The sequence below is a fragment of the Nematostella vectensis genome, chromosome 2, assembly GCF_932526225.1.
Source record: "Nematostella vectensis chromosome 2, jaNemVect1.1, whole genome shotgun sequence".
Lineage (NCBI taxonomy): Eukaryota > Metazoa > Cnidaria > Anthozoa > Actiniaria > Edwardsiidae > Nematostella > Nematostella vectensis.
In genome coordinates this window covers 15,019,971-15,040,656 of record NC_064035.1, presented here as the reverse complement: position 1 = coordinate 15,040,656, position 20,686 = coordinate 15,019,971, and the positions used below count along the sequence as shown (strand labels likewise).

The window sequence follows — 20,686 nt, the reverse complement described above, 5'->3', positions numbered from 1 at the left end:
CAGCACGAGACCGCTGGCAATTCGCAGGCCTGTAACGTGATAAATCGTAATGGCGGATGTGGTTCTATTTCTTTTCTATAAAACTTTTGAGGTACAGCATGCTGACAACTGAGTAGAGTTTACGAATCTGCCATCTCACACAGATAGGTAGACTGTTAGATGTTGAGCTTGTCTTCATTGATCTTGTGAACGAGGATGGAGGAACTAAAACAACTCGAGCAACTTTCCCTCGTGTCAAAGATATGTACGGAGCTCGACAATCATCTTGGCATCAATGACAAAGATCTTGGTAAGCCAAATAAATGGCGGCTGTGTTAGAAACCAATCTTACAAGATTATCAAAATGCTAATTGAACGTGAAAAATATATCGATATTTCATTTCGATTGACAGCATACTTTATGTTGTGTTTTTGGTTCTTTACTCGGTTTCCACCAAATTTGATAGAAAACTCACGAGTTCTTTTATTCTTACAGCTGAATTCATTATTGCGCTTGCTGAAAAAAACTCAACCCTAGACAGCTTTAAATCTGCACTAGCTGAAAATGGGGCAGAATTTCCAGTGAGTTCTTGTCAACTAATTTGAAAATGTCTTTTGTGTATCTGATGTTCAAACATACACTTCTGTCAGTCAGGTTATCTAGACATTTAAAATATCACACACTGTACTTATTTCAAATAAGGTTTTACTGATGGAATCCATTTATTAAAACCTGTGTTGCATCACAGGTATCAAATAAATTTTCTTAACACAGGGTTTCTGCATGGAGAATTCTCTGGTTAATTCTGATAAGTCTGTGTTGCAAGTTGTTTTGTTTGTGAGGTATTAATTGATATTGTCATTTACTTAAAAAATTTTGATATTGTATTAATATTTTTACAGGATTCCTTCACCTCAAACTTGTTACGTCTGATACAAAAAATGAAGCCAAGTGAAGGTATTTCAAAGTGTAGTAGCAGTTCTGTTTATGGGGTACTTGAGCACTTGTTCGAAGAAAATTTGTTGTTCAACGGCGTGCTCTGATTAGTCAAGGGACCATTTGTTACACTAGATTGTAACGCAAGACAAAATTTGTGTTCTTGTATAAAACAATTAGATCTCATTTTTTGTATGTCTGTCCTCTAATAGATGCACAAAAGACTCACAGCTTGTCAAGAATAACAGTGATGCATCTCGACTGCGTCTTGTTGCATACATTTTTGTTTATGACATGCTGTGACATCTGTCAATCTTTTAGAGGACAGATGCATGCAAACATGAGATCTATTTGTTGAATAAAATATGTTATCTATTTAATTCTTCATTTATTTAAGTGAAATAAATAGAAGTAGTTAGATGTGTTACCGTCACTTGTTTCAGTTGTCCCTGCAGGACCTTCAAAAGACAATACAACAGATGAAACCATTGATCCAGATCTGTATGCAAAAAAGAAGAAATTCCCTGGACTGTCTATACCAGATAAAGAGTTTGAACCAGTAGTGAAGGTAATACTGTAATAAGTCATTTGTCAACTCAAATATTAAATTGCTATTCTTATGTTATAGTTTTGCTTATGTTATACCTATTTTCTATTTCAATTTGAATTGTTTGTATTTTTGTAGAATACTGTGGAAGATGAGAAAGTTGCCGCCTCAGCATTAGATGAGGTACTGATATTGTTATTTACAATCATTTCATTACACTTATAGTAACAAAGTGAATAGGCCTTTATGGGCGAGTTGTTGCTTCCTGGTTATTGAAAACTACACAAATACATTGTATTTTACATTGTTTACACAGTTAGAGGCTTTAATTCCAAAGACAGAAAAGGCTTCCAAGACTGACAGGTATGGCTTAAGTAGGTCAACATGCACATCGGTTCTATAGTAATCTTTGGATAATATATATATTTTTTAAGTTCAATAGTTAAGTAGCTCAATTGTTAATATTTGACATATGTATGTTTATTATCTGCCTTGCAGAAGAAAAGAGCATAGAAGAAACAGGAGTAGAAGTAGGGAAAGGGAATCTAAAAGAGATCACAGGTCAGTCGTCAACCAATCAAAGTTTGTATATTAGACCTGATGTCTACCATTTCTTAGAAATAAAGCCCAGTCTTGCAAGTTGATCAACTCACTGCAAAAGTGGTTATTCAATCCCCAGTTCTTCCTTGACATCTCTACATCTTAGATTAGTTAAGAGAGCAAAAGCAATATATCAATTTTTTTCTTCTTGTTACTGTATATTTAATACAGTATGAATTTCATATATTACATAGTACAAACAAGTACTTCTTGTTTGCAATGTTTTCAGGTCAAGACAAAGATCTAGATCAAGGTCAGAAAGTCCTGCCCGTGAGAGCAGGAGAGACCGTGATAGACACAGAGAGGGAGACAGACACAGACACATAGAAAGAGATGATGACAGAGAAAGGTGTGAAGCTTAGGTGTTTCTAATATTAATATTACACAACATTTTTCTTGTATCTCCCTATGATTGAAGGCTGTATTTTGCTTTACTACAGTATTTTCCTGATAAAACAATGGACAGATGTACAAGATAAGCAAACATCTTGTTAATGGTACCTCACTCGATTCATATTTTGTAATACTCAAATTAATGCTCTTCTGTGGAGCCATCATTTTATATGCTGAATTGGTTATGAATTACAGTAGTTAAGTTACAGTATACTCTTTCTTTGGTATTAACCAATGGCTTATCCCACCACTTCACTGCTAACTTTTGAATTTGAGTTTTTAACAAGACTCTTCAGCCAACTTGTGTATCACTATTGCTTCAGATTTATTTGTTAATTGTAACTTTATCTATGATTTGGAAAATATTATTATACATATGTGGTTTTATGCTTTAGCAATAGAATAAAGCTCTTTCACGTAGGTTGGAAGTAATTTCCCAGTAATTCAAGTTGAATAACAATTACTTTCCTACTAAAAAGAACATCTCGTTGTCAGCACTATAAACAGTTTATCACAGTTCTTCGCTCAAGCCGGTTTCAAAGTCTTTGTGTTGTCAAATGGGTAATATCTTAAGTAAATATATTTTGTCTCTAGATCTACCCCGAAGAATTTTTATTGAAGACAAAAATTTGCCACAGTGGAATACCCATTTTTGGAGGACCAAATTCATGACTATTTGTATTTTGATTGATTTGTCTCTAGATCCAGAGACAGATACTCTGACAAAGAAGACAAGTCAAGAAGAAGAAGAGATCAAGAAGGTGGCAGACATGGATCAAGCAGGGTAGAACAGGCACCGCCCAGTGCACCAGTTGTCAATCAGGCAAGTCCTCATGCTTACTTTTTTTGTATTCTGCATGTAATACATGACAGTTTACAAACAGCTCTACTTTGACTTGGTAAGTAGATAATTAACATTCCAGTTAAGGTTGGTATTACAGTAGCTACCTGGGGCCCGTTCCTGAAAGTCAGATAAATTTATCTGCCGATAGAACTTATCCGTAGGTTAAATTTGCTTAGCGGTGGATAGATATCCGACCAATAAATTCTGGTTCCTGGAAGCAAAGTTATACCTCCGATAGCTATCGGTAGATAAGCGACAAGAAAACTGGTTTGACGAGTAAATTGTACACAGGAAACCTGGTTAAATCAGCAAATATGAGCCCAGTTTTACCTTAATTTTCGTTTAATTTCACCGGAGAATCTTCATAACATCTAAGTGTTGTCTGCAATTGCCTCCATTCAGTCCCGAATTTGTTTTCAACTGGTTGAAAAAGTGCTTGTTTGACTTGGATGCAATTTCAGTTTCCCATTAACCCCAACTTGAAATTAAGAGCTTCGGTTTTACATAGTGGACGTTGCTTAAGGTCTTGGGATTGATTAGAGCTTGTTTCTTCAAGCAAACATACGAAAAATGCCAAAACCCACTGAGCGCCATTTTGAATCACCACAGGCTTCCCAACATGTCATTTGTAACCAAATGTTAATAGCGCTAATAATTATCTTCGAACGACACCCTAGGACTTATATAACTAGATAAATGTTGGAGGGTTTAAAATTTAATTTTATTCGACATTTTTATATTTCTTAAATCCCAATTGTCTGAGTTTTGAGTTTTATTTCCAGGCTTGGGAGCCCTGTGTTTTTTCAATAACCATGGCAACTCTTCAGCTTATCCACCATCTTGGATTACATGACTTATATGTAGATAGCGACTTATCTGGTCCCCCCGAATTCTGCTAACTTTATCAGCTACTTTATCAGGGGATAATTTTGTCTGCTGTTTGAGGAACCCAATTTATCTACGGATAGATATATCTGAGGATAAAGTGCAGATTTATCTACCGACAACTGCTAACTGAGCTTTCAGCAACCGGACCTTGGGATTTAAGTAAAAATTATAATACAACAAACATAACATTAAAATTAAATTATTGAAATTAGAAAAGGAAACTCGCACATGCATCTGTCAAGCTACTGTTTCTATTGTAAAAGATAGTCCATCATTTATTTTGTATTTCAGGTGTATACTGGGAAAGTCACAAGTCTCATGCAGTTTGGCTGTTTTGTCCAGCTAGAAGGTCTCAAGGGAAGACATGAGGGTCTCGTACATATATCCCAGGTACACTGACAAGACGGGTAGAGGACTCTGCACTTTTTTTGTCTTTATTAAGCTCTGACGAAGCCTTAATTAAGATAAAAAATTGGCAAGCTCAACTACACTAATTTTTGGTATATTACTCTGGACCAAGAACACAACTGATTTGCTATTTATATGATCCAGGACAAAGACATACTAAAAAAATGGAGGCAGTTTCTATATTGTCAATGTGTATTAATTTTAATTTGTTCAGTTAAAGAAATGATAGACAGTCTACTGTATCAACTGAATGTTACAGTGTGAAGCTACTTAAAAAGATATATTTTTCTGTATTGTACAATAATAACTGGTGTACTCCGAAAGCGTCTAACCCCAAAATGTACTTTAGCTTCGTAGGGAAGGTCGTGTGGCCAATGTGTCAGATGTTGTGCACAGAGGACAAAGAGTCAGGGTTAAGGTGCTTTCCATGGCAGGGAATCGAATAAGCTTAAGCATGAAGGTATGCAATCATCTGTTGGTAGTACTGTTGATTTACAGTACAGCATGAAAAAAATAATAACAGGGCTGCATGTGCTTCTTAAGTGTTCTACATTCTTAGTGTGCAGTTTTCCTAGTTTGTTATCAAGGGATGTTATAGTTTTTGTTCACAAGAGTTATAAAATCCGTGAGACCTGTTGTTGATATCAGAAAACCAGGTAAAATGAGATAAACAAGGATGCCACATAGGTATATAGGCATATAAAAAGGTATAACTATCATTGTAGTCTGATTAGAGATAAAAGAAGTGATATGAAAGAGAGATGGAGTTCTTTGCTTGGGGAATATGGGTGCCTTTTTGCTAACAGAAAGAGTTTCTTATAACAGGAGTGACCCTCAGTTGTTTCTCTATACAGGTTCTGTACTGTGAGGGCTTGGAATTTGTTAATAGTCTACATTTTCTATTCTAGTGGATGGTCATACAAAGAGAGTTAACTGCTATTTAATCTGGGTGACAAACAACATTTTGCTGTATTTTTAGGATGTCGACCAAGACACAGGGGAAGACTTGAATCCTACCCGGAGTAGGCAGCCAATTGGTGGAGAGCTGAATGACATGGCAAGAAACCCTGATAGGTGAGAGAATAGAACTTGATATTCCTCGTCCTCATCGTTCAATGCTAGCAGGGAATTTTGAAGTCTGCTTCAGTCATGTAGAGTATCCAGGTTTTTTTAGTATAAATGTGTCAAGCCTAATACAAGCTCGGAAAAAGGCCAGAGATAAAGAGACTATAGCCTGACTAATTTCTCTGCTGGAATCGCTGACTAGATGACTACCAGCAGGCTAGAAATTAATTACTATTCTCTTTGACCTCTCCTAGACCTGCTGGTATTCCTGTGGTACCTGTTTATGATGAAGATGACGCTAAGCTCAAGCGTAAGGTGCAGCGTATCACCTCTCCCGAGAAGTGGGAGCTGAAGCAGCTGATTGCAGCAGGTGTTCTGGACAAGTCTGATTACCCAGACTTTGATGAGGACACTGGAATTTTACCTAAAGAAGATGATGGTTCAGGTTTGTAAAAAAACTAATGACACCAACTGAAAAATCTTGCACATGCACACTGTGAAGAGACACTAAATATGCCATAATTTCTTACAATGGCTGTTTTTTACTTGCATTCTGGACTAACTTTCCCTATTAAAAACTTTAATACTGTGCCTCCAGAGTTTGGCTTATCCTGTACATTTTGCCTGATTATCTCAGCCTGATTAAACAGTATGAAAAAAGCTTTATCAAAATTTCATATTTTGCTTGATGTTACTCACTGGTAAAGAATTCCTTACATTCCTCACATTTAAAAATGTGAAATGAGCTTATTTGAAATATTTTCCCATCATGTTCACTATTTCATATTCATTGATATTTGTTTTAAGTACACTGTAATGTCTAAGAAAAAATCTTCATCATGTAGAACAGACACTGTATATAATTCTTACCTCCTATAACTAATGCCTTGCAGTGTCCTGAAAATTTTTATCTTGATTATTGCTTATTTGTTTTAACTTTTGCGTAATTGTTTCCTTTTAACCTTATGCTCTCAGCTATACCTAACAATTCATGTTAAATTGTTTAATTTCTGTTCACCAGATGAAGATGTTGAGATTGAAATGGCAGATGAGGAGCCAGAATTCCTGCGAGGTCAGACCAAGCTTAGCATAAACATGAGTCCTGTCAAAATTATTAAGGTAATAATTCATGTCTACATGCATGTAAGTGTGCTACAGTATGAATGGAAAGCATATATTTGGAATATCATTGTTATGATAAAGCTTTGCGATCCAATTTCCTGCACTATATCCAAGGTGGGTCAACAAACGCCACGATCACTGTAGAACCTGGAATCTGTTGTGAGGCTATTTTGATAGGCTACAGCTGGGCCTCTAAAAGTCTATGCATACCTGCAATGTTCTTGGACTCTTATTTTTTCTGTTTTTTTTTTAGAACCCAGATGGCTCACTACAGCGTGCCGCAATGACTCAGAGTGCATTGGCCAAGGAAAGGAGGGAGCTGAAGCAGGCCCAGCGTGAAGCGCAGGCAGACAGCATCCCTAAAGACCTCGGCAAGCTCTGGGTGGATCCGGTTCCTGATGGTGAGTGTAGACCTGGCCTTGCCCTATCCATATAGCCTACTAAAACACATAATGGTGAGTGTAAACCTGACTTCAGTAACCCAATCCTCAAAGGTGAGTGTAAACCTCACAATATAAAACATTCTATGGTGAGTGTAAACTTGACCTTACACAGTCTCTAATGGAAAGTGTAATTCTGAACTAACACTCATTGTGACCAAAGCCTGACCTACAGCACCCAATTATAAGTATGAACAGATGTTACCATACATTGGCTTCATTAAGTTTAAGAGTAGGTGGTGGAAATTGATAAGTATAAAATATAGGTGGTGGAAATTGATAAGTAAGAAATATAAATTGACTTTTTTTAAAAAGAGCAGTCACTCGGAAAATAGTAGCTGGCAGTTCCACCGGCCGCCGGGCTTAAATGAAACTCCTGCCCTATCTTCACCCTATACTTGATTTTGAATTTAAACCTGACCTTACCAAAGTGTAAACCTGATACTAACCTATCTCTAAAACACACAATCACAAGTGTAAACCTGACATTAATGGTGAGGGTAGACCTGACTAAATCCAGTCTCCAATGGTAAAAGTGTAACCCTTACCTTATCTTATCCCTAACCCAGTCCTCAAAGGTGGTGATTGTGAGTGTTAACCTGGCCTGAACTTATCCCCAACCCTCTCCTTGAATGTGTGAGTGTAACCCCGACATTTCCCTATCCCTAACCCAGTTTAAACACAAAACTACTGAATTTGGTAGTTTGAATACAATCGTGGGGATTTCAATTGTTTTGACCTTTGTCAACACTACTGTTTCTCTTTCCATCCACAGCTGATGGTGACAAGCCATATTTTGCGCAGGACATGCGTGGTATGAACCTGGCCTCGCAAGACATGCCAGAGTGGAAGAAAGCAAGTTTCGGTGGAAACAAGGCATCTTACGGCAAGCGAACGAACCTCACCATTATACAGCAGCGAGAAGGACTACCCATCTTTAAGCTCAGAGATGAGCTCGTCAAGGTATGTACAGTACATACCACAGTCTACAAACTCATAGGGCGAGTCAATCAAAGTAAGTACAGTTCTGAACTCTTATTTGCTCAAGTATCTGTACAAAATTCGCACATTGCTAGTACAGGGAGACGTCATATTGATCAGGTATATACTATATTGGTATTTATCTGACTCAAATCCCTCTTTAATGAGCTGTCGCTATCCTAAACGTTCACTTAGTAAAAAGTGTCGACTGTATACAGTTGCTAGAACTAATATTTGTAGGGCTTTACAATTTGATATGAGGTTTGATAGGGTACGTCTTCCCGTATACAAACGTTCCAAAGCATGTAACTCGCCATACTTCCTTCTCCTTTTCTTAGGCCGTTCACCAAAACCAGGTTCTAATCGTGATCGGTGAGACTGGCAGCGGCAAGACCACCCAGATCACCCAGTACCTAGCAGAGCAAGGTTTCCTCACCCAAGGAAAACTAGCGTGCACCCAACCGCGTCGCGTTGCAGCAATGTCCGTGGCCAAGCGTGTGTCAGAAGAGTTCGGCTGTCGTCTAGGCCAGGAGGTTGGCTACACCATTCGATTCGAGGATTGCACGAGTCCTGAGACAAAAATTAAGTACATGACTGACGGGTTCCTGCTGAGAGAATGTCTGATTGATCCGGAACTTAAGCAATACTCTGTCATTATGCTGGATGAAGCCCACGAGCGTGTCATTCACACGGATGTCTTGTTTGGCTTGATGAAAAAGGCGGTTCAGAGAAGGCCTGACTTGAAGCTCATCGTTACCTCCGCTACTCTCGATGCTGTCAAGTTTTCTACCTTCTTTTTCGAGGTATGTTTTCACGGGTTACGCAGACCTTAACGTCTTTCTCACATTCATACACTATAGATATAGCTGCTATATTTGCTGTGCCCACAGTTCTTAAGGATGTTGCATTGATCCAGAACGTGATTCTTGAGTACGTTCGAATCACTGTCTAGGACGAGGCAATCTCTTGTTGATACAACCGTCTCCTCAACCCTCACATCTTCACGCTAGCCTTTGCCGTACTAGCCCTTGCTACAATCGAAAACTCGAAGTGTTTTGGTCACTTTTGCGTCCTGATGCACGGAACACGATGCCCTGACTTTCCTAGCATGTGGCATACGTTGTCCTGTTCCTATGTTTATAGGCGAGGTTATAAGGTCATACTTGATTTTTTTTCTTTGTTTCCGCAGGCCCCTATCTTCACTATCCCCGGTCGTACATTTCCGGTGGAAATTCTTTACACAAAGGAGGCTGAATCCGACTACCTAGACGCAGCTCTCATAACCGTCATGCAAATCCACTTGACCGAGCCACCTGGTGACATCCTGGTGTTTCTCACAGGTATTGTGCCCCTCCTGTCCAAGCTTTAATTGATCTTATCCTTAACACTCCGTGTAAACAGCGCCAATATTATCAAGCATTGTTGGCACCGTTATGCTCGGGTCTTAACAAGATAGAGGGAATTTTGACAAACGACTTCACAGCACCTGTGTTAACTCGTCCCAAAACTAACGCAACTCTTAATCTTATCACAGTTAAATCAAGCTCCAACTTTTTTAGATCTTGAGATTGAAGACAGCAATATGGAAGCGTAACTTTTTATTCATTTCTAGCTTTAGACAACAAGATGCTCTAACGTTTCGGCAGGTTTCTGACGGTGCAGTTGACAGAGCATAGCACAGTGTACCGTACCCTGCTAGCAGGGAATCATTCTCTTGCTTACATCACCGAGTACGGTAGCTACGGTAGCGTGCATCAGTCGAGTGTACTGCCTGTTTTTGGTTTAACACATTCGAGCAGCATTTTAACAGCATTCGATATTCTGTACGAACGCACCAAATTTCTGGGTCCGGATGTGCCCGAGCTCATATGTGATAGTGATGTTCGTTTATAGGTCAAGAAGAGATTGACACAGCCTGTGAAATTCTGTACGAACGCACCAAATCTCTGGGTCCGGATGTGCCCGAGCTCATATGTGATAGTGATGTTCGTTTATAGGTCAAGAAGAGATTGACACAGCCTGTGAAATTCTGTACGAACGCACCAAATCTCTGGGTCCGGATGTGCCCGAGCTCATATGTGATAGTGATGTTCGTTTATAGGTCAAGAAGAGATTGACACAGCATGTGAAATTCTGTACGAACGCACCAAATCTCTGGGTCCGGATGTGCCCGAGCTCATATGTGATAGTGATGTTCGTTTATAGGTCAAGAAGAGATTGACACAGCATGTGAAATTCTGTACGAACGCACCAAATCTCTGGGTCCGGATGTGCCCGAGCTCATCATCCTCCCAGTGTACAGCGCCCTCCCCAGCGAGATGCAGACAAGGATCTTTGACCCCGCCCCTCCCGGCAGTAGGAAGGTAAGAACTCAACTTTATTTTTGAATAACATGGACATAATTGTTATACTGCGACGCGCGCTACCGTGGCCACCCTGACAGTTATAGGAAGTAAGCCAATACGGATCTGAGAAGCGTGCTTTCTGATTGACATGAACCTCACTAGCCAATCAGCGTGACAAAGAAATGCTTCAGTGCTTAGCAAAACGGGACGGAACCCTCCTAGTTATTAAGTTCGTTTCAGTAAAAACTGTGATTCCAATTTACTTATTGGCTAACTCTCTTTACACTTTGCCATGGTGGCCACGGTAGCGCGCGTCGCATGGTTAACATTGTCATGGTGCCCACGGTAGCGCGCTTCGCATGGTAAACTTTGTCATGGTGGCCACGGTAGCGCGCGTCGCATGGTTAACATTGTCATGGTGCCCACGGTAGCGCGCGTCGCATGGTAAATTTTGTCATGGTGCCCACGGTAGCGCGCTTCGCATAGTAAACTTTGTCATGGTGGCCACGGTAGCGCGCTTCGCATGGTTAACATTGTCATGGTGCCCACGGTAGCGCGTGTCGCATGGTAAACTTTGTCATGGTGCCCACGGTAGCGCGCTTCGCATGGTAAACTTTGCCATGGTGGCCACGGTAGCGCGCTTCGCACTATAAAGCCGTGGACAAAGTAGTCTCATTTGAAATGATGTTTGATATCTGAATCTGCTAGAGTGCCGTTTTTACTTTATCGAGTATTGAGAAAACAGGTATTTTTTTCCTTTTAATTTTCAACTTCTGCAGGTCTTACCTAGAAAATAACAATGTGTTGCCTACAGCCTACGACACAATAGGCGATTTAAAACGCTCGTATGAGCGAATTCATCGCCGGCAATCGCTAGCGACTTTGATCACCAGTATCGGACAAATCGGACGTCTAGATATCGGAAAATTCGCCGCCACAACAGCAGACAGACTGACTGATTTTCTGTAGGCGATTAAAATGTGCTAAAACGAGCGTGCAAAATCGTTCTATGTATCGTAGGCTTATGTAACAGTCGGATACTCTACTAGCTCTTTCATCGAGAATGGACCTTGGAAATGTTACCCTGTTTAATGTTTTAGTGCGTCATTGCCACGAATATCGCCGAGACGTCGCTCACTATCGATGGCATCTACTACGTGGTAGATCCTGGCTTCGTGAAGCAGAACGTGTATAACTCCAAGTCAGGCATGGACGCCCTTGTTGTCACACCCATCTCGCAGGTCAGTTCGGTACGCCTATCAGGCTTACCTCCTGTGCTCACCTTCTGTAGTTCCAGCAGTCACATGAGGGAATTCCTATGCTCTAATGATAACCTTTGCAAGGTCACTTGTTGACCTACGAAAGACTGCTATGGCTTTTAGCCTTTCCGTGATAATAAAGAGATTTTCGTCCTGTATGTGATCCGATCTCTATAATTACCGGATAATCTTTTTTGTTTAAGCGGAATTACGATTTTGTTTCTTGGTAGACGCTAAGTTTAAATATGGTAAGCCTTGTTTTTCTTCCTAGGCCCAGGCTAAACAGCGATCGGGTAGAGCTGGCCGGACGGGGCCTGGAAAGTGCTACCGTTTGTACACAGAGCGCGCGTATAGAGATGAGATGTTGGCCACCGCTGTCCCGGAGATCCAGCGTACTAACTTGGCGAGTACTATACTTTCGCTCAAAGCGATGGGAATCAACGATCTGCTGTCCTTCGACTTTATGGATCCGCCGCCAATGGAGGTACGTATTCAATGTTTGGTTCTTCTTAGAAAACTTTACAAAAGAACTTTTACGAGATTAAAATATGAGGGGACTAATTTTATACTAGATGCCCCCCCCCCCCCATTTCCTTACGTCAAGTTGCAATATCCAGAAACAACTAGCCTCTCGCAGTAGTCTTTAGCACTTGTCGCGGCGGGAGGTGTGTGTGTGTGTGGGGGGGGGGGGGGGGGGGTGCGACCTGTGTGTGTGTGTGTGTGTGTGTGGGGGAGGGGGGTGCGACCTGTGTGTGTGGTGGGGGGTGGGGGAGTGTGCGACCTGTGTGTGTGCTGGTGGGGAGGCTAGAAACAGCATGCTAGCGGAAGATTATTATACAGAAAAAAGAATCATCAAGAAAAGAAGAGGGAAGGGAGGAAAGAAACCCACCTGAGGGAAATTCTATTAATGCACGGAGTACCGCTAACTAGATCGATTCATCCGCCTCCATTTAGTTTCCTTTTTTAAATTTCTCCAAATCTTTCGTTTCGTATCAAAGTCCACTCCCAGATAGTACAGAATTAGTACGTTATCGTGTGATTCGAAATAACAATCAAATTTAATCGAAAATATCGCCAAAGCCTCACCAAATCAGCCGACGGATCTGGATACTCTCATACTTTGGTATTTTGCAACCAATATATTGTAGACGATGATTTCATTTTCCTACCAATATGGCGTCTTAAAGACCCGCTCACAAATGCTATCGAATGTTGTATTGTAGACTATGATTTTATTTTGCTACCAATATGGCGTCTGATAGATTCGTTCACAAATGCTGTCGAATGTTGTATTGTAGACGATGATCTCAGCCATGGAAGCTCTTCACTCGCTTAGCGCACTCGACAATGAAGGCCTGCTGACACGGCTCGGTCGCCGTATGGCGGAGTTCCCTCTCGAGCCTCAGCTTTCTAAGATGTTGATTCAGTCGGTTCATTTGGGCTGCAGTGACGAGATTCTAACTATCGTCTCCATGCTGTCGGTGCAGAATGTCTTTTATCGGCCAAAGGTATCGTACTATGCGCGGAACACACGCAATAAACATCGTACAATGCGGGGAAAACACGCAATGGCCATCGTACTTTGAGCGGAAAACACACAATGAGCGCCGTACACTGTGTGGAAAACGCGTAACGAGCACTGTGCATTGCGTGCAATACACGCAATTAGCGTCGTACACTGTGTGGAAAACACGCAATGAGCGCCGTACACTGTGTGGAAAACACGCAACGAGCATCACACACTGCGTGCAATACACGCAATGAGCGTTGTACACTGTGTGGAATACACGCAATGAGCATCGTACACTGTGTGGAAAACGCAACAAGCATCGTACACTGCGCGAAACATACGCAATGAGCATTGTGCAGTGCGCGAAAAAAAAAAACACACATTGAGCATCATACACTACGTTAAATATACGCAATGAGCATCGTACACTGCGCAAAAAAACACATAATGAGCATTGAACATTGCGTGGAAAACATGCAATGAGCATCGTACACTACGTGGAAATCACGCAATGAGCATCGTAAACTGTGTGGAAAACACGCAAATAGCATCGTACACTGTGTAGAAAACATGCAATAAGCATCGTAAACTGTGTAGAAAACATGCAATTAGCATTGAACACTGTGTGGAAAACATGCAATGAACACCGAACACTGTGTGGAAAACACACAATGAACATCGAACACTGCGTAGAAAACACGCAATGAGCATCTTATACACTGTGCGAAACATACGCAATGAACATTGTACACTGCGCGAAACACGCAACGAGCATCGTACACTAAATAATGTTTTCATCGTCACGGTTGATCATATCTCACCAGGACAAACAAGCTTTAGCGGACCAAAAGAAAGCCAAGTTCCACCAGCCCGAGGGAGACCACCTGACCTTGCTAGCGGTCTATAATTCGTGGAAAAACAACAAGTTCTCGAATGCCTGGTGCTTCGAGAACTTTGTGCAAGCGAGATCTCTTAGGCGAGCGCAGGACATCCGCAAACAGATGCTTGGACTAATGGATAGGTAGGGAGTGCTAACAATGTCCCTTGCAGATCTCTGATTGTATGGTTGTAATTTTGGGATGTTGTAGTTTAATAAATCATTCTTGCATGCTCGAAATAAGGCTAGTTTGGAGAAGACAAAGAGAGGAAATCAATCGATAGATTGGCAAAACGCTGGAGCCCAAAGCAGTTATTTGCTTTATTTTTTAAAGTTAAAATCAAAATTGATGGTCTCTTTGTTCGCAAATAATTAGTATAGTAAAACCAGAGCCTTCCAGTTTGTGGGGCATCTCCAAAGTGAACATGTTTTGCTATATTTCGCCTTCACACAGATGGACTATGTGCTTGGCCATATGAACAACCAAAGATAAGAGGTACCAAGTACCCTGCTAGCAGAACTTTGTTTCTTTTTGTTCAATTATCCGTGTCGCGTTTGCATATTATTTCGCGTTCTCGTACGATACTGTACATTGTAATTTAGTGGCAGTGACTACAAACCTGTCTCACGGATATTTTGACTCCTTCCAGACATAAGCTGGACGTGGTGTCGTGTGGCAAGCACACCGCGAGGGTACAGAAGGCCATCACCAGTGGCTTCTTTCGTAACGCGGCGAGGAAGGACCCCCAGGAAGGCTACCGGACCGTGGTGGATAACCAAGTTGTGTATATACACCCTTCAAGCGCGCTTTTCAATCGTCAGCCCGAATGGGTGGTCTACCACGAACTTGTCTTGACTACGAAGGAGTACATGCGAGAGGTAGGCTCTGCAGGGGCGCAACAGACGGACGAACTGCAATACGAACAGACAGAAAAACATATAAATAAGCGGAAAAAACTGACGGATTAAAGGAAATACTGACGGGTAGACGAAAAAATTTACGGACAGACAGACGGACGAAAAGATGAATTAGTCCCAATCTTTTATTGTCATTTTTGTATTCACAAGCAAAACTATAAGGAAACTCATTGAATTAAGAGAAATGGGAGTTTTGGTGAGCAGGGGTCAAAACGTTTTTCACCACTGGTGACAACCACTCGTGACAACCACTGGTGACAACCACTGGTGACAACCACTCGTGACAACCACTCATGACAACCACTCGTGACAACCACTCGTGACAACCACTCGTGACAACCACTGGTGACAACCACTCGTGACAACCACTGGTGACAACCACTGGTGACAACCACTCGTGACAACCACTCGTGACAACCACTCGTGACAACCACTCGTGACAACCACTCGTGACAACCACTGGTGACAACCACTCGTGACCACCACTCGTGACAAAACCTCTCGTGTGACGGCTACTATTTGAAGAACGTTCGTGACAATTGCTTTATAAATACTAACGTAAAATTTAACTCATCATTGCTATCGAATTAAAGCCAATTGTCACGAGTGGTATTCTGTTAATTTCTTCCAGGAAAATAAAGCGATCTCAATGTAATTAACGTGGATGAAAGATCTTACGAAGACCGGGATTAGGGAAAATCAGTGACCCATACTTTTTGAGCACGGCGCCCTAAACTTGAAAAATATGTAAATTTATTATAAGTATTTTATTAGGTTAACGTCTAATCTTGTTACTGGAAAAATATCAAAAGTGTTCTATTCTAAGTGTTCTATAAAGTTATGGTGGTAAATGCAAAAACCGTCCGTAATTGGGGCAATACACTGTAGTATGTATTGACAGCCTCATTATAAATAAATTTTCACCCCTCACCATATCTTAGTATGAATGAATAAGCGCCGCATTCCCTGACAGGCGCCCTAAATGTATGTAAATAACACCGCGATACTAAACAGAATACCAAAGAAACCCGTGGAGTTTTAGTTTACAAAAAAAAACATTACTATTTTTAAGTATTTTTATTACCCCTCGAGGTCTCAAACCTCGTTACCAAGTGACTTAGGTAACAGGAATGAAATAGTATGAAATGAACATTTACTTTCCCAGGTCGTAGTTATGAGGGTTCACTCACGCTTGCAAACCTTCCAACGTTGCACGAGCGAAGAAATATTGCATGCCGGCGGTTCGTTAACAGAATCAAACCACAGAATCCTCTTTTTCCTATCATTAAAGGGCGTCGCATTACACATGATTCAGGGTATAACCTCAGGTCTAAATCTACATCGTATCAGAGGCCTACTAATACGAGTCATTTCAACGGGTTCGTTACTGTTAAATATGCTGATTACATTTAAATTAATTGTACTTTGTTGTAGTGCTTACTTGTATCTCTGACTCACCTGTAATCCAGTCTATACTTCGAGAGGTTGAATTAAACTTATTATTACTTTCATGTTTCTCATAATATAGAATTGAACACGAAGTCGCGTATAAGAATTTGATCTAAGGATTTAATTACACAGATACTTTTCATGTTTATGGTATGACATTTCTTTCCTGCTTCGAAAAATCTAAGCTGCTGATAAATGCCGACAACAAACTTATAATTGTTAAACAATGAAGCAAATTAATAATTACGCTATTTTTTATAGTGATAAAGTATTGAGTTAAATTTTACGTTTGTATCTAATAAGCGATTGTCACGAACGGTCTTCAAATAGTAGCCGTCAACCGAGAGGTTTTGTCACGAGTGGTTGTCACCAGTGGTTTTCACGAGTAGTTGTCACGAGTGGTTGTTACCAGTGGTTGTCACCAGTGGTTTTGTCACGAGTGGTTGTCACGAGTGGTTGTCACATGTGGTTGTCACCAGTGGTAAAAAACGTTTTAAGTCTAGTAGGTTTTGGTTGATAATGGAAAAATATTTAGCTGTGTAAACGGTTACTAAATATAGTTGTCTAATGTAAAGAAATATTGGAGACGATGTGAAATACCACGATATAGGAGTTAGTCTGATTTGATTGTTTGTTTCAGGTCACAACAATTGACCCAAAGTGGCTGGTAGAATTCGCCCCGTCCTTTTTCAGGGTTGCAGATCCCACTAAACTCAGCAAGAGGAAACGACACGAGAGGCTTGAGCCACTCTACAACAGGTAACGCACAATCAGTCACAGTACCATCACACAATCAGTCACAGTACCATCACACAAAATGCGATCACACAACCAGTCACAGTACCATCACACAAAATGCCATCACACAACCAGTCACAGTACCATCACACAATCAGTCACAGTACCATCACACAAAATGCGATCACACAACCAGTCACAGTACCATCACACAAAATGCCATCACACAACCAGTCACAGTACCATCACACAATCAGTCACAGTACCATCACACAATCAGTCACAGTACCATCACACAACCAGTCACAGTACCATCACACAACCAGTCACAGTACCATCACACAATCAGTCACAGTACCATCACACAATCAGTCACAGTACCATCACACAATCAGTCACAGTACCATCACACAAAATGCCATCACACAACCAGTCACAGTACCATCACACAACCAGTCACAGTACCATCACACAAAATGCCATCACATAACCAGTCACAGTACCATCACACAACCAGTCACAGTACCATCACACAAAATGCCATCACACAACCAGTCACAGTACCATCACACAAAATGCCATCACACAACCAGTCACAGTACCATCACACAACCAGTCACAGTACCATCACACAAAATGCCATCACATGACCAGTCACAGTACCATCACACAACCAGTCACAGTGCAATCACACAAAATGCCATCACACAAAATGCGGTCACACAACCATTCACAGTACCATCACACAAAATGCCATCACACAACCAGTCACAGTACCATCACACAAAATGCCACCACACAACCAGCCACAGTACCATCACACAACCAGTCACAGTGCCATCACACAATCAGTCACAGTACCATCACCCAAAATGTGATTACACAACCAGTCACAGTACCATCACACAAAATGCCATCGCACAACCAGTCACAGTACCATCACACAACCAGTCACAGTACCATCACACAAAATGCCATCACATAACCAGTCACAGTACCATCACACAACCAGTCACAGTACCATCACACAAAATGCCATCACACAACCAGTCACAGTACCATCACACAAAATGCCATCACACAACCAGTCACAGTACCATCACACAACCAGTCACAGTACCATCACACAAAATGCCATCACATAACCAGTCACAGTACCATCACACAACCAGTCACAGTGCAATCACACAAAATGCCATCACACAAAATGCGGTCACACAACCATTCACAGTACCATCACACAAAATGCCATCACACAACCAGTCACACTACCATCACACAAAATGCCACCACACAACCAGCCACAGTACCATCACACAACCAGTCACAGTGCCATCACACAATCAGTCACAATATCAAAAAGGTAGTCGCTGTTTTATCGTTACTGTTGCTGTTGTTGCTAAATTTTCACCGAAAACAAGGCTCTTAATTGTTTGTGTTGCTGATGTTGTTGCTCTTATCGTGACTGTCGTTACTGTTGCTATTGTTGTTACTGCATGGTTATTGTTGATAACTGTTATTGTCGTCGTCTACCTGAGCATCAAACGTGAATACTGTGTTTTTCGTTTTAGATACGAGGAGCCAAACGCCTGGCGTATCTCACGCGCTTTCAGGAGAAGATAACAAAAGTAGGAGTGATGGAAGCAGGAGTCTGTGGTAGTCGAGTTAGAGGGCTAGAAAGCAAAGTATACTTCAGACAGATTTACTATCTCAAGATAATGAGGACGCAAACCCTTTCTTTCTCGTTAATCTTAACCTCCTGGTGTCTTGTTATTCGCATTCACAGTGTCGAGAGTAAATCTATGAATATTGTAAATACCGACTTGGAGCACATATATGTTTTTTACCCCATTAAAACTGAAAACTTCCGCGCCTTTCCATCACTTTATTATGGACCCGAATTCCAACTCGCTTACAACAATAAGGACATGGGTGGGGATGCCAGTTTTATTAACTATGGAGCTTTGTGTATCGTCATTTTAATTTATCTAGTAGAAAAATAGATACTAACAATATAATAGGTACCGTGAAATACAGCCAGTCGTAGTTCGTGAGACAGTACCAACACATCGTTCCATTATACACCTGGATCAGACTCTGAAATAAAACACTGCAAACCGTTACTTTAGTGGCGCACATAGCCTGTAATTCAGTTACACTGCAAAAGGCTTTAATAAACAATATTATTATTACTATTTGCTTGTAAAGAACTGTGCAATTATTATGCTAAGAGATTGAAAGTCACTGGCCATCCCCTGCTCTACCATTAGACCCCCTAAACCTCCCACAAGCAGCGCAACCCCCACCCCTCCAGGTACACCACTACCCACTACACATTCCTGCCACACCTATCTCTCCCCTACCCCTCCCCCTAGGTACACCACTACACATTCCTACCACACCTATCTACCCCTCTCTACCAGGTACACCACTACCCACTGCACATTCCTGCCACACCTTTCTTTCCCCTACCCTTCCCCCTAGGTACACCACTACACATCCCCCCACACCTATCTACTCCTCCCTACCAGGTACATCACTACCCACTACACATTCCCGCCACACCTATCTCCCCTACCCCTCCCCCTAGGTACACCACTACCCACTACACATCCCCCCACACCTATCTACTCCTCCCTACCAGGTACATCACTACCCACTACACATCCCCCGCACCTTTGTACCCCTCCCCACCAGGTACACCACTACCTACTACACATTCCTGCCACACCTATCTCTCCCTACCCCTACCCCTAGGTACACCACTACCCACTACACATTCCCGCCTCACCTATCTCCCCCTCCCCCTAGGTACACAACTACCCACTACACATTCCTGCCACACCTATCTCTCCCTACCCTACCCCTAGGTTCACCACTACCCACTACACATTCCTGCCACACCTATCTCCCCCTACCCCTCCCCCTAGGTACACCACTCCCCACTTCACATTCCCGCCACACCTATCTCCCCTCCCCCTCCCCTAGGTACACCACTACACAATCATGCCACACCTATCTCCCCTACCCCTCCCCCTAGGTACACCACTACACATTCCTGCCACACCTATCTCCTCTACCCCTCCCCCTACATCACTACCCACTACACATTCCTGCCACACCTATCTCCTCTACCCCTCCCCCTAGGTACACCACTACCCACTACACATCCCCCCACACCTATCTACTCCTCCCTACCAGGTACATCACTACCCACTACACATCCCCCGCACCTATGTACCCCTCCCCACCAGGTACACCACTACCTACTACACATTCCCGCCTCACCTATCTCCCCCTCCCCCTAGGTACACAACTACCCACTACACTTCCCGCCACACCTATCTCTCCCTACACCTACCCCTCCCCCTAGGTTCACCACTACC

At 41.8% G+C, this 20,686-nt stretch overlaps 1 protein-coding gene across 2 annotated transcripts; it reads left to right on the top strand.

Annotated features, from left to right (window-relative positions):
* The first annotated feature begins 13 nt into the window (after positions 1–13).
* Positions 14–19,495, top strand: LOC5521736 (ATP-dependent RNA helicase DHX8). 2 transcript variants are annotated; one of them, XM_032366883.2, is made up of 26 exons: positions 14–289; positions 476–561; positions 883–937; positions 1,360–1,484; positions 1,602–1,646; positions 1,780–1,826; positions 1,962–2,024; positions 2,293–2,412; positions 3,159–3,279; positions 4,480–4,578; positions 4,946–5,056; positions 5,576–5,670; positions 5,916–6,106; positions 6,683–6,780; positions 7,037–7,184; positions 7,999–8,186; positions 8,543–9,007; positions 9,394–9,544; positions 10,410–10,567; positions 11,650–11,790; positions 12,080–12,292; positions 13,107–13,316; positions 14,143–14,339; positions 14,846–15,074; positions 17,203–17,321; positions 18,872–19,495. In XM_032366883.2, the coding sequence occupies exons 1-26, from the start codon at positions 196–198 to the stop codon at positions 18,921–18,923; spliced, it is 3,621 nt and encodes a 1,206-aa protein (XP_032222774.1). In that variant the 5' UTR covers positions 14–195; the 3' UTR covers positions 18,924–19,495. The 2 variants fall into 2 exon arrangements, with proteins under 2 accessions (XP_032222774.1, XP_048579311.1); XM_048723354.1 differs by lacking the exons at positions 17,203–17,321; positions 18,872–19,495 and adding an exon at positions 15,745–16,046.
* The last annotated feature ends 1,191 nt before the right edge of the window (positions 19,496–20,686 follow it).

Bases quoted from the DNA above. Each gene is read 5' to 3' on its own strand.
- LOC5521736 (XM_032366883.2), top strand. From the start codon at position 196: ATGGAGGAACTAAAACAACTCGAGCAACTTTCCCTCGTGTCAAAGATA. The intron at 290-475 runs GTAAGCCAAATA...TTATTCTTACAG, and splicing joins CATCAATGACAAAGATCTTG to CTGAATTCATTATTGCGCTT. The intron at 10,568-11,649 runs GTAAGAACTCAA...TTAATGTTTTAG, and splicing joins CCCCTCCCGGCAGTAGGAAG to TGCGTCATTGCCACGAATAT.